The sequence below is a fragment of the Sturnira hondurensis genome, unplaced genomic scaffold, assembly GCF_014824575.4.
Source record: "Sturnira hondurensis isolate 20B ecotype Veracruz unplaced genomic scaffold, ASM1482457v3 Scaffold0018525, whole genome shotgun sequence".
NCBI classification, from domain to species: domain Eukaryota; kingdom Metazoa; phylum Chordata; class Mammalia; order Chiroptera; family Phyllostomidae; genus Sturnira; species Sturnira hondurensis.
In genome coordinates, this window is record NW_028091156.1 from 5,720,927 (window position 1) to 5,734,141 (window position 13,215).

The 13,215-nt window shown below is 43.5% G+C and overlaps 1 protein-coding gene across 3 annotated transcripts in view; it reads right to left on the reverse strand.

Moving 5' to 3' along the window:
• Nucleotides 1-6,437: 6,437 nt before the first annotated feature.
• MARK1 (microtubule affinity regulating kinase 1) overlaps nucleotides 6,438-13,215 on the reverse strand; it is a 69,970-nt gene continuing 63,192 nt past the window's right edge. For 2 of the 3 annotated variants that reach the window (XM_037069379.1, XM_037069377.1), the window contains exons 17-18: nucleotides 10,436-10,480; nucleotides 6,438-7,084 (exon numbers count right to left, since the gene is read on the reverse strand). In XM_037069379.1, coding sequence (XP_036925274.1) covers nucleotides 6,730-7,084; nucleotides 10,436-10,480 — 400 coding nt within the window. In that variant the 3' untranslated portion in view covers nucleotides 6,438-6,729. The remainder of the gene's footprint in view (nucleotides 7,085-10,435; nucleotides 10,481-13,215) is intronic. The other variant, XM_037069378.1, reaches the window with a different exon arrangement.

The following is a 13,215-nucleotide window of genomic DNA, read 5'->3' on the forward strand; positions in this document are numbered from 1 at the left end:
CGCCCCAGCCCGGACGGGGCGGGGGACTTGAGGTCGTAGCGCCCCCTAGCAGTGGGGCCCGGGGTTGCCGCGGCCCCGACGGGGCCTGGCCTCCCAGTGGCCAGCGCACTCAGCCCCACCCACCCTAGTCCCCACCTTTCGGGCCAAGGGGACACCCGGAAAGGGCAATGCACCATGAACTTCTAAACCACGTTCAACCGCACTTGCCACAAAATAAATGAACTCCAAATGATGGGACTTCCTGTGCCCACGTGCAAACTGGCAGCGATGGTGACGATGAAGTTGATCATACCCATGCTGCCAACGGTAGGGCGACATGGCTATGACAATGCAATGTTTATGGGGTGCAAACTGGTGACAAGCTTTTGGGAAGGCCACCAGAAAATAGTTATCAAGAGTCCTGAAAAACGGCCATACTTTTTCCCCAGGCACCTCTCCTAAGGAAATATTCAGAAAGGCACCGCAGTGTCTGGGGTGTTAAGGGCAGCCGGACTTCTGTGAAAAAGCGGACCGGACTGAGGTGCATCGTCAGTGCCTGCGATGTCCACCTGTTCAGGAGGCCTGATTTCGTATGTGGGCAAATATCTTAAACTTCCTGGCGCCTTAGGGTTAAGTACAAAAGAGCGAGTTATTATTTCAGTACTATTTAAATATTTTTAAAGTGTGTGATAATGATTTGTGTATTGCTCTAAGTACATAAAACATTTATACTTTGGCATACTAGAATATTCAAAACTAGCTTTGTGATTACAATTCTAAAATGTATAATCAAGTTATTAATACGTTAAATCGAAAATACAAAAATGTTTAATTTAGTATATTTGTAAGCATTGGTCTTGAATGTAGTTGAAGTACTTGAAAAAATCAAATATATCAAGTTTGTCAAAGCCACTTAAAATGTTTCAGGTCATTAAATTAAGTGAATGGTAAAAGTCCCTCTTCGTGATGGTTAAACTTCATTGGATTTGTAAATACAATAGAATAATATATGAGTTGAATTCCAAAGGTTACTGGAAGCTAGACTTGTAGATTTGTGACTTTACTAATGTAACTATTAATTTATAAACTAAAGCCGACCCTGGTGGTCCCTTTTCTGGGTACAAAACTGTGACATTCTGATCTCCCTACAAGCACCCATGACGATGAACAATGGAAACGAATGGAGTCCACGAAAAGCCATCGGTCCATCCCACTATTCTAAGAGAAATAAGTGTGTGGCGTAAAAAGAACAAGGCTATAAAAGACTGTGTTGCTTCAGAGTATCATTTTGATTATCTCCATGTTTTTCGGCCCTGCCAGATTCGCACAATGTGAAAAAAATGCAGAATTTCATCGAGTTCTAGAAAATGAATCAAAGCACTACATTTGGATATGAGGAATACAATGGAATGGAATTAGGTGCCTTTGCGGCCAAATGGAAATACGTTTAAATAACCCACGAGGGGGAAAAACAACTGCAAGATCCACTTGAAGGGATGAAGGACGTTAGCCTCTATCTGTGAGTAGACAGAAGGCCACGTGCTGTTCTTTCAGGCTGGGGATGGCGGGCCAAGGGAGCGGGTGCTTTTGTGGGTGATGGGGTGTCTGTTTTACAGACAGGTCCCGGGGTTCCACTGTTGTGGGTGGTAGGATCCAGCAAGGCATCCTGGACAGGGGTTTTTTTCTGCCCCCCCGCCCCCCAGTGGTTCTGTCTGGTAACAACAGGGACCAACAATCGCAATGTGTTCAAACGTTTTTAAGAAACGGTAGGTGCCACGAGTGGAACTGTTGGATCGCATGGTAATTCTATTTTTTCCTTGTTTCAGCTTTATTGAGGTGTAATGGACAAGTTATAACCCATTTCAAGTTTACAACCCATGACTTCATATAAGTAAACTTATACTTTATAAGTTTATATGTATACCTCATGAGAGGATTCCTGCCACGAGTTAATGAATACATCCATCACCTCGTATACTTTTATTGTTGGTGAGGACACTCAGGACTATGCTCTTAGCAAAATCAACCACACAACACAGTATTACCAATGGCAGTCACCACGCTGTACATTAGATCCCCAGACCTTATTCATCTTACATGTAAAACATTGTTCCCTCTTACCAGCCTCTCCCTCTTTTCCCCACCTCCCAGCCCCTGGCCACCACGATTCTACTGTTTCTATGAGTTTGACTTTCTTCCCTCCTCACCCCCACCCTTTCTCTCTTTTTTTTAATTTCACATATAAGTGATACCCTGCAGTAATTGTCCACCTGGCTTATTTCACTTAGCATAATACCCCCCCAGACTCATTTATATTGTCACAATGGCAAGATTTCTTTTAAGGCTGAATAATATTCCATTGTATATGCCAACATCCTTCATTCATTCATTGTTGAACACAGCTTGTTTCCCTAGCTCGGCTATTGTAACACTGCCGTGAGTGTGGGGGTGCAGATCTGTCTTCAAGGTGACGATTTTGTGTCCTTTGTACCCAGAAGTGGGATTGCTAGAGCCTATGGTAGGTCTATTTCTCATTTGTTGAGGAAAGAAACTGTTTTCTCGAGTGGCTGCGCCTTTACATCCCCACCAACAGGGCACAAGGACCGCCTTTCTCCCCATTCCCAGGAGCACCTGTTATCTCTTCTTTTTTGGCGAGTCATTCTAACGGATGCGAGGTGGTATCTCACGGAGGTTTTGATTTGCATTTCCCTGGCAATTAGTGACACTGAACACCTGTTCATGTACCTGTCGGCCATTTCCATGCCTTCTTTGAAAAAACGTATGCGAGCCCTTAGCCCATTTTTAAATCGGGTTATTCTATGTGCTACTGAGCAACAGGAGTTTCTTGTATATTTTGGACAGGCCCCTGTTTTTCAGGTCTGTGGTTGGTGGTATTTGCTCCGGTCTATAGACCGCCCTTTCATTTTGTTGATGGTTTCCTCTGTGGGGCAGAAATTTTCCAGGTGGATGTTCTTCCCACTGATTTATTTTGGCTTTTGTTTCCTTTGCTTTTGGTGTCAAACTCAAAATACCATTGTCAAGACCAATGTTAAGGAGCTTACCTGTTTGGTTTCTTCAAGAGTTTTAGTCAGGTCCTTTTGTCCTTTTTGCGTAGGTGTGTGTGTGTGTGTGTGTGTGTGTGTGGTGTGAGATAGAGGTCTATTTTCATGCTTGTGCATGTGGCTGTTGTTTTCCCAACACCACTTACTAAAGAGACTGTCCTTTCCCTCGTGTGTATTCTGGTAAAAAAAAAAATCAATTGACCATGAGTGCATGGGCTTATTACTGGGCTGTCTATTCTGCTCTGTTGATGTATGAGTCTATTTTTATTCCAGTACCAGACTGTGTTGATCACTACTGCTTTGTAACATAGCCTGAAATCCAGGTATGTGTTGCCTCCAGCTTTGTTCTTCTTTCTGAACTGTTTTAGCTACTCAGGTCTTTTGTGGTTCCATCCTATGTTCAGAATTGCTTTTTCCATTTCTGTGAAAAAATGCCATTGGAATTCTGATAGGGATTGCATTGACTCATTGGGTCACTTGGGGCCATATGGACATCTTAACGACATTAATTCTTCCAATTCGTGCACATGGAATATCTTTCCATTTATTTGCGCCTCCTAATTGCCCCTCTAGCCACAAATCAAGTCTAAACTGAGACTGCCAATCAGTGCTGTACAAAATCTGCTCTTGATGGGCCTACGTGAAGCCCGGCAATCCCTAGAGTAAGGCGTTCATTTCTGACATGTGCCTTACAACCATGACTGATTGAAGCATTCTTCTCAAGTACCCTTCCACCTAAAGGGTCTTTCCCATGCCACCTCTCACATTTTATCCACCCTTCACATCACTCCAACGGCCTTTCTTTCTCACGTCCCAAAGGAACTCACCTGTCCCCAGACTCCTGTGGAAGCTATTGGCTGGTGCTTGCTTGAATACTTTTGTTGCTTCCTATTTGGGTGTTCACATTTGGTCTTCCCAAGTGGACCAAAATCTTGGGAGAAAAACAATCTTTGGCAATGCCTTTATATTTCTTAACAGACAGCATGTCCCTCAATAGATATTTTAAAAATTAAGGCAGAGATCACCTTGATTCATTTAGACCTGCTGATGGAACCAATTTACTTACAGTAAATTGGTGCTTCACTCATCACATGTTTACCTTTGTGGCCCAAGTGGTACTGGGGATGAAAGTCACTTCATAATAAGGCCTTTAGGGTTTTTTCTTAAGATTTTATTTACTTATCTTTAGAGGGGAAAGGAAGGAGAGGCGGAGAGAAACATCAATGTATGGTTGTCTCTCCTGCGCCCCCTGCTGGCCCACAATCCAGGCATGTGCCCTGGCTGGGAATTGAACGGTGACCCTTTGGTTCGCAGTCCCACACTCAATCCACTGAGCTACACCAGCCAGGGCAACCTTTAGGGTTTTAAATCAAATTCTACCTTAGAGAATATTATTAGGTCAAAGTTCTGAAACATAGTTCATGTTATTTATTAAATTGTAATTTCTCAGATTAATCCTGTGCCCCAGTCTCTACATAATAATTAATTTAGTATTAGGGATATTCTATCAAATAATATTTAAACAGAGACCCAGGACATCCTGATGTCACACAGCCAGTGAACATAAACTGGAATTTATTTCTGTAAACATATTATAAAATTCCTTTAAATCTTCAAGAACACTGATATGCTGTTGTGAATATATAAACCCGGAAATCTACAGTGACTATCAAGATTTCATTTTTAGTTCATAAAAAATATTGAAGCAAATTTCCATGCCACAAACTCAGAAGAGTTGATTAGAGGGAGCAAAGGTAAAAAAAACGAGTTTCTACCTTGGAAAAGGCACGATGTCTGTTTTTATAAAACCACCTCAACAAGAGGAAGTCCTCCAAAAAGATGAACATTTTTTTTTGTCACGACGACTTCCTGAAAACCTGTGTAACTTCACCCACTGCCAGCTAAATTTAGAATGCGTGACATAAACTCCCCGTAGAGAACACTTTTCTAGCAGAAAACGGGTAATTCGCATTCTGATAAAGAGCAACAGACAAGCACTTTATTATGAGAACTGTTCAAGTAAAACTTCAGTGGGCACCAGTGTTTTGGGGATGAACAGTCGGGGAAAAGGGGGCTACACAGTCGTTCTTGTTTTCCAAACACCACCCTCTGCCAAGGCAAAATGACACTTCGTTTGTGGACAGAACTGGTACAGAAGAGTGCGACATCATAGCAGAGTACAGAACGCAAGGTCCCCCCTCGTCGGGAAGCCGTGGGAACGGCACGGCGCCTCCACGGAGAGTTCTCTGCCGGAGCCCAGAATCACAGGGGTCGTCACAGCTTCAGTTTTCTTTACACAGGGAACATTTGAGTACACTTTCTGCTTCTCAGGAGTGTGCAGATGAGGCCCGTATGTAGATATTACAGTAATTATGGCGTTAAGTCACATGGCACAGCCAGCTTCCGAGGCTAATTCAGTATAAAATTCCAAGTATTAAAATGCACCTTTACTAGTGGCTTTACATCGCAAAGATCACTAATTCTGAGAGGAAAGCGGGTCAATGCCCAATTACAAAGCTGCACAGTAGAGGCATAACAATGGGAAATAAATACAGGAGATCTGGCAAAACAGTCAGAACAAACAGGTTGCATAGGAACCAACCGTCTATACTGTTATAAATAGTTAACGTTTTGCTCAGCAGTCTCTGAAGTACTTACAGATATGACTGGGTTGGGCGTGGATGAAGAGGATGTGAGGAGCAAGAGGAGAACCTTTCCAAGGCCAGCTGATTCTTGAGGGGCACGATTTCCTAACTGCTGCAATGACCTGCACTGTCGAGATGAGTGTGTGCTATGAAACGGTCCCACTAGCGTTCTTTTCCCACGATGTCACCGTGGTGTTGGGAAGGCATTGAGCGGAAGTGACAGTGTACATGATCACAGCCAAATGGAGAATCGATTCTTTTTTATTCTGCTGCTACAATTAGCAGTGGGCCAGAAAACACATTCAAGTTCGAAAGAGACGGGATGTAGGTTTCACTTCCCCCCAGTGCTTCTTAGCTAGCTCAAGGCAAAACTGTAATTTGTATTCATGTACTTTCTTTTAAAAACTCATAAGTGCCAACACTGTAAACAGTGCATTCCTTCCCTACTAAAACCTTGTCTGGTAACAAGGAGAAGAGCAAAGATAAGCGGAAATGATTCTGTGTGTAATAAAGTCGATCTATTCATTGGCTTCCATTTTCAATTTAAATGTGATTTGAAAATCAGTTTTGAAAGTCCGTGCTACGATCATAAAGACTCTTTCTGTGCACTCTTAATTCTGGACACAATTTTCAAAATTGCATGATGGAGATAAGAACTGAAAAAACTCACCTGAATGTCAATAACAGGGAAGAATACTCTCAAATCAAAGCATCAAAGGTACATTTATGTGCAGAAATCTAGACGACTATACAAGTTTTTAAGCAATCATCTGTTTTATTATACAACTCTATGAACAGAAAATGAACAGAAATACACAATATACTTACCTGTACATGTGAACCTACTTTTTTTTTAGCTACAGATATTTATTATAGTTCATATTGACTTTAATTTTACAGTTCATAACTATGTATAACCTTATTGCATTAAGGGCAAATTCTACATGGGGGGGATTCACAGGCCAATGACGTTAGGCGTTACCAGTACATTCAAAATCTGTACCTCATATGTATCTTCCCTGATCCTGCAAATCTGAGTTTCTTTACAGTTTGAGCTCATTTGCTATTTTAGATGCAATGTTCTTGAAGGCAATAGACGTTCCTGATATTCGCTTGAAGCGGACCCCGTTCAGGGACAGCCGTGGCAGTTTGCAGACCTCCATCTCCCACTGCACGAGGCTGTCCTGCCTGGCGTCTCCGTGCACACAGAAGAGCAAAAACCTCTCCTTCTGTTCGTAATCACAGTTGTTGGCATCCAGCACTTTCCGGATCTCTCGCATCATGTCATTGGGGTCCATGGAGCTGGTGGTCTTCATGCTCCAGGTGAAGCGCAAGGAACGTGGCTTGGCGTCTTTCCCCTCTTCCCTGTCTCTTTCTTTTGGTTCCCCCGATGTGCTTCTGGAAGGGCGGGGCAGAGGGAAAGAAGGCAAACAAGAATTCCATTCAGCAGAGAAATGGAGATACGCGTGTCCTCTCAGCGGCCATCAGGGGGCGCTTAAACAAGTGACCTGATTTGCAGGCTGCCTTCAGGCAGATACAAAGGGTTACGGCATCTGGCTGTTACAAATTCAGACCCCGGGATACCATCTGTTTTGATTTTCATTAATAAAATCTTCCATCTAATAGAGCATGTTTTCTCTGAGGGGGGGGGGCTGGGATGGGAGTAAAAGACGGAAAACTGTACTTGAACAACACTTAAATTTAAAAAATTTAAAAAATATCATGTTTTCTTAAATGTGTTTGCTTGTGAGAAACAAGTCTGCGGCCCTACGTGAAGAACTTAATACTTCTTCAGGTCTCTGCATATTTTTTTGTTTGAGTTTGCAAAAGTGGATTCTCCATTTTCTGTACATCTGCACACACACACAAAAAGCCCGCTAGCGTTCTGCTTGTAAAGACACACTTTTGAAATATAAAGAAAAGTTTCCCCTCTTCTATCGTTTTTAGGTAGGAGAAAGACTGTGGGACAGTGTAGCAGTAACTGCTACAGAGAGATTATTATTATTCCAACCTGGTGAGGTTGGAAAACAAAATGTTGCATTAAAATGAGGTAAAAACTTCAGGTTGTACCACACACAGGCGTGTAGACATCGGGCCTTTCATGGGGTCAATGTTCTGCTGAAGACACCCTTCAAACGGCCTCCAAGGCTCCATGTGACCTACACCCCAACCCCTAGTCTTAGCCCTAGCCCCTCCCGCCTATGACTGGCCTACTTGCTCACTCCTGTTGACCCCCCCACCCCCTCCGCACTGTTCCTGAACCTACAGGGTCTGGTCTGGTTGTCTCTCCGCCAAAGCGAATGATTAACACATATTTCTTAACTGTATCAGCCTTGCTGAGTTTCCCTCCCACCAATAATACAGAACCAGAGAACCTATTTCACATAATCACATAAAGGCACAATTAACCGATTTTATGATTCAGAAGACTCTGTAATTAAATTTAATGAGCCATTACTCAAATATCGATGTTAAAACTCGAACTTGTTCACCGATCTCACATAAATGTGATTTAAAGAAATGAAACACCTTGAAAAGAGTTTATAATCTGCTGTATGTATATTTTTTTAAACATTGAATATCAATAGTATCCTATAATGTACATTCGGGTGTACATTTATATATGAATTTTCATGGGCACTTGTTTCCTTGTTCTCCCCTCATTCCTAGGTGTGAGCCCCCAGAGCTGTACAAACTATGCAGGCCTGAAGAAATGAGGAAGGAAAGAAGTAGAGAAAGTACATCTCCAAAGACTACTAGCTGACTCTGGAGAGTGCGGAGTCAGATGTCTTCTCTCTCACTGGCTTTGCTCACTGACTCTCAGCCACGGGCCTTGGGTGTACAGGTCCAGCTGGGGTCATTTCTCAGGACCACTGGTACAACGCCGTCATGGAGTCGTCATGCGAGGGCTGGCAGGGACCCAAGGGGTCACCTGATCCCACACTCACTTTAAAAACAGAACTGATGGCTAGGAAACGTAAATTACTTTTTAATGGTCATGCGGCTAGCGAACTAAAAGAAAGACTAGAAATTGAGTGTCCTATTCTAAGTCGGATTGACCCTGTATTCCACCAAGGATACCTGGTGACCTAAGACCACAGGCACATACAAGATGTTTGTCTAAATGTAGCTCAGAGGCATCGCTGATGACAACATTAATTGCAGAAAGCTCCCAGAAATGCTGATAGTGACCACAGCATCTACCATTCACTGAGCACTTACTCAAGTGCCAGGAATTGTGTTATTTCCTTGTTCACCTCTCACAACACCCCTGGGAGGGGGTCCGAATGAGGAATTGGGAGCCCAGGGTATGAAAGTGGTAGAACAGGGCTCCGCCCCCACGGTCTGGGCTCAGCAGCCTGTGCTTGACCATCATATTGACCATCATGCCTGCCATCTGTCTGCAGTGACAGAACCTCATTAACATGGGTCCCTCCTGTGCTCCTCGCTGCTGCTTCTGCAAAATGGGCTACTTTTCTCCCGGTGGCTGTGTGGATTAAATGATGAGCAAGTACCTGACAGACAGGAGGGAGTCAATATGTTTGTTCCAAAAAAAAAAAAAAGCCCAATAAGGACCAAACATAAGGGACATGTGGCCACATTAAAAGGGCAGGATGCATGCATATGAACCACAATCTTAGCAGCCACTTGGGACACTGTACCCTACAAAATGCCACAGGGGGAAATTTAGTAAAAAGAGAGGAGGAGACCCGAGGAGGGGGATGGAAAGGGGGAGGGAGGGGCCAACCACAGAAGTCCTTCGTGTTTATTTCATAGGTAGAGATGAATTACAGATATCTGTCCTGCCTGCCACTGGCTCCCTTCCACAGTGTGACTCGGGCACCCGACTCGGCCCAGAGACACTCCAGCCGTTGTGACGAAGCATAAATGCAGCTCAGTCCATAGAGAGACGTAACTACCTGAGAACGCTCCATAAAGCTCTTCCCAAAGCTCATGGCGTTTTACATGTCAAGTCATGTCAAAAAGTAGAAATGAAAATTTGAGGCTTAGGTTCAGCTGGTCAAAAATTATTCCAGAAGGAAGCCAGGGCATCTCTCTGTGCCCTCAAAGTAACTGAATGTCTTTGTTTCTGACATTCCCCACTTGTACATATAAACACAAGCAGTAGTATGTGATTAACATGGCCCCAGACTCCCCCTCCCCAGGCTGCCCATCACAAACTACGGGGATGGGGCTCAGCCATCTGCTTTATCAAGTTCAACTGTGCTCAAGTTTGAGACCCATCACACAAGAACCAACACACGACCAGCATTCAGCGTCAACAAACCCCATAAATATAGCGGGGTGAGCATTTCCAAATGTGGTCCATCACTGAATACTCACCTAAAATGTATTACCAACATCCAATCTGCCTGTCTGCTTGGGCACCCCAGTATTCTGGGTTATTTAAGACTAATTTCAGTTACAACGTTTTAGGGAGAAAAGGATTGATACATTTTTATCTCTTCATTCTTTTGCCAATGAATCTATTACAGGTCAGAAAAGCTATTTCTCTACAAAGCATACAATTCAAAGTAGTGTTTAGAAAGCACAAACTTACAGTTCATGAACTTGCACGTAACCCAGCGCTAGGCAACATGAGGAAAACCCGTCCCAATATGAAAATCGAAAAGGCACATACTAGCTAGTTATTAGCTCTGTTCGGGTGTGTTAAGTGCTGTCGGTATTTCAAGGGCCCATCTGCGCACATGGGGACCGTGCAGCGAAGTGTTAATAGTGGCTCCTCACCTGGAGGTGTCTGTCCTGCCACTGGCTTCGCCTTCGCTTGGGTCCCTCAAAACAAAGTGAAGGTTGAGATTTAATGATGAGAGTGAAAAAGAGATCAAGAAAACCTACATCTAAAAGGACTTTAAAATGAACTTGTTAAGCACACGTCTATGGCGACAGTTTTCCATACTAGTCGGTCTAATACTACGTCTCATGTTTCTTAACATCACCACACTTGACTATCACGTATTGAGCGTCTACTGGGTATTGTCACAGAGGCGATGCTAGGTGACGGGTTAGGATTTCTTTTTTTAATGTGATCTTCCAATTCTCAGACATGATTTCCAGGTTACAATTTGTCTTTTGGTTTCATTGAGTTCCATCTACCGTTGAAACTATTTAAGGATTGTCAACAGCAAGATTCAAGTTCACATTTGTTTTGAAACAGAATTCTAGTAGTCGCTCAATTGAGAAAACATAGACATTAACCTTGCAGATAGAAATAAAGCTCATCACACATAATCAGTATTTCTAAAATCGAATACCAGCTATTAAATAAGCAATGAACTTCCTTCAGAAGTTATGCTAAAGCTTCATGCACGTGACAAAGCAAACAAACAGCCTCTCCAAGCAGATAAGTCTCAAAACATGAACTTAATCTTAAACAGAAGCATTGATCTTACCTGGATATCCACCTGTGAAAGAAAACCAGAAAACTCTCCTAACTGTCCTTTTGTTGAACATGGTTAACATTTCTAAAGTCTATCCAAATTTGAACTACTCTGTCATTTTCGAAGGTAATTAAATATCGACACAGGAGTATTGAGTTCTAAACCAGTTTGAATATTTGAAGAGATGGCTTGGGATAGAAAAATACTAAGAGATAGCTGGGGGAAGTGATCAACTCGAACCTTCAAGTCACTGTCAATGTTTTAATCATCTCTGAAATGCATGAAATGACTGCAATACGGAGAAAATCGGTGCCCCTTCTTTCTTCCCCTCAAATTTATAAAATATGTCCACCCATTGAGCTCTCAAACCTTACCTGGTGGTGAAAAGTGTATCATTTGAAAATAAATAAATTTTAAAAAGCTACGACTGCCCTTTACTTCCCGGGGTCTTTACCTACAAGCCCTTCTGGACAAACGTACCGTGTAAAAATTGTTTTCCTGTCTGAATTAGACAGGATAAGAGATGTATTCTCACATTCAAATGCAGTTTCGTAACTTCCTATTTTTCGCACCTGCCATTTTCAATGAGACACAGAAAAGTCAATCTCCCCTGCACAAACCTACTTTCATGACAGCGCACTGACACATTTAAGACATGTTTTGAGTGGGTGCTATGTGCGATGTTCGTGTTCAGGAGCATCGGGTTGTGCTGATACCCAGGGAAGGGCCGTCCGCTGACTCGGCAAGAGTCCCGCTGTCGATTCGTGCTGCGAAGTACAACTCCTTTCACAGGAAGGGGCCTACGTCTCCCTGGGCTATTGTCCTCTTTCTGTTTTGCCCGACAAATCGCTGTGAGCAGAAACCGATTCCTAGTGTGGGACGTCCCCCGGCTATGGCTGGGGACAGAGCAACTGCCCGGTCACAGAGTCCCTGTGTTCCTGCCTTTCCCAGATGCCACCAGGAACAGCGACTGGAAGAACTTCTGCCCTTGGCAATGATCTCAAATAGTCTAGGAAGGCAGCTGCATGGAGGGGCCACGGTGGGGGGCAGTTGGGGAGGCAGAGAGCAGGGCTGGCTCGGCCACAGCACCTGAAGTGCCGATGGCTCTCCAACACTTCACGTTTGAAAAAGCCAAAGGTCATATACATAGCAACATGGGGTCAAATAATTAATCAGCTTATTCCCTATGTACAAGTGAGCTATGGATAAAAAAAAAAATTCATCAGGTGTGATGTAATCTCCAGCCCACAGAGTAGTTACGTAGAACCTACCCAAAGCAAATGGCTATTTAAATAGTCTAAAGGCTATTTAACAGACTGTTGAAATAATACATGTGCATCCTCCCCTGATAGATGATTCTAGAGTAAATCGCTTTCCTAAGACCAGAAACCAACTCTCTCCTGTGGTTATTTGAGTGAACAGTCTTCTTACTGGTCAAGAAGAACCACTATCTGGCTTGCTCTTTGTAGTGACAGTGTCCGAGCACATGAGTGATGAACTTTCAATTACTCTTCATCCGTCCCTCCTTAAAGACTAGCAACCCAAATTCTTTTATTTTTCCCTAATAAAAACCCCACTTCTTCATCTTTTTAATCATTTAGTGGCACATCCACTTGTTCGGTCCCAAAGTTTGTGAGCTATCCTGGCTCCCAAGACACACTCTGAGTCAGTCCTGCCCCCCGGGCATACTCTGTCCTCAAGGGTCACACGAAGGTGTCGTCAGCCTATGGGTCCCCTTTTTCAGGCCTGAGGCACAGGGAAGTGAGAAGGGTAGAAGGAACAGAGAGAAGAACAGGACTTGAGCCCACACTGGACTTAAGAAGAAGGGACAAGTAGGAAGAATGGATAACCTGAGAGATGAGTTGAGACTATTAAATACTAAGGCTAGACTATATCCTGAACCTTGAGAAATTCTCTAGTCTCTAATCTGCCCGCCTCTAGCCTTCCATGCCCAACAGTCCATGTGCTGTGGATGCAGCAAGAGCAACTGGATTTCCACTCTGTCACTTGCTACAGGACGTGGCCGATTCATTCCTGGGCCTGAAAACAATGCTTTGATCGTCTTCCTGCACTGAACCGCTGGTGGCAGAGGACACAGCCCAACCCAAGCTCCAAAACACGACAGAAGGG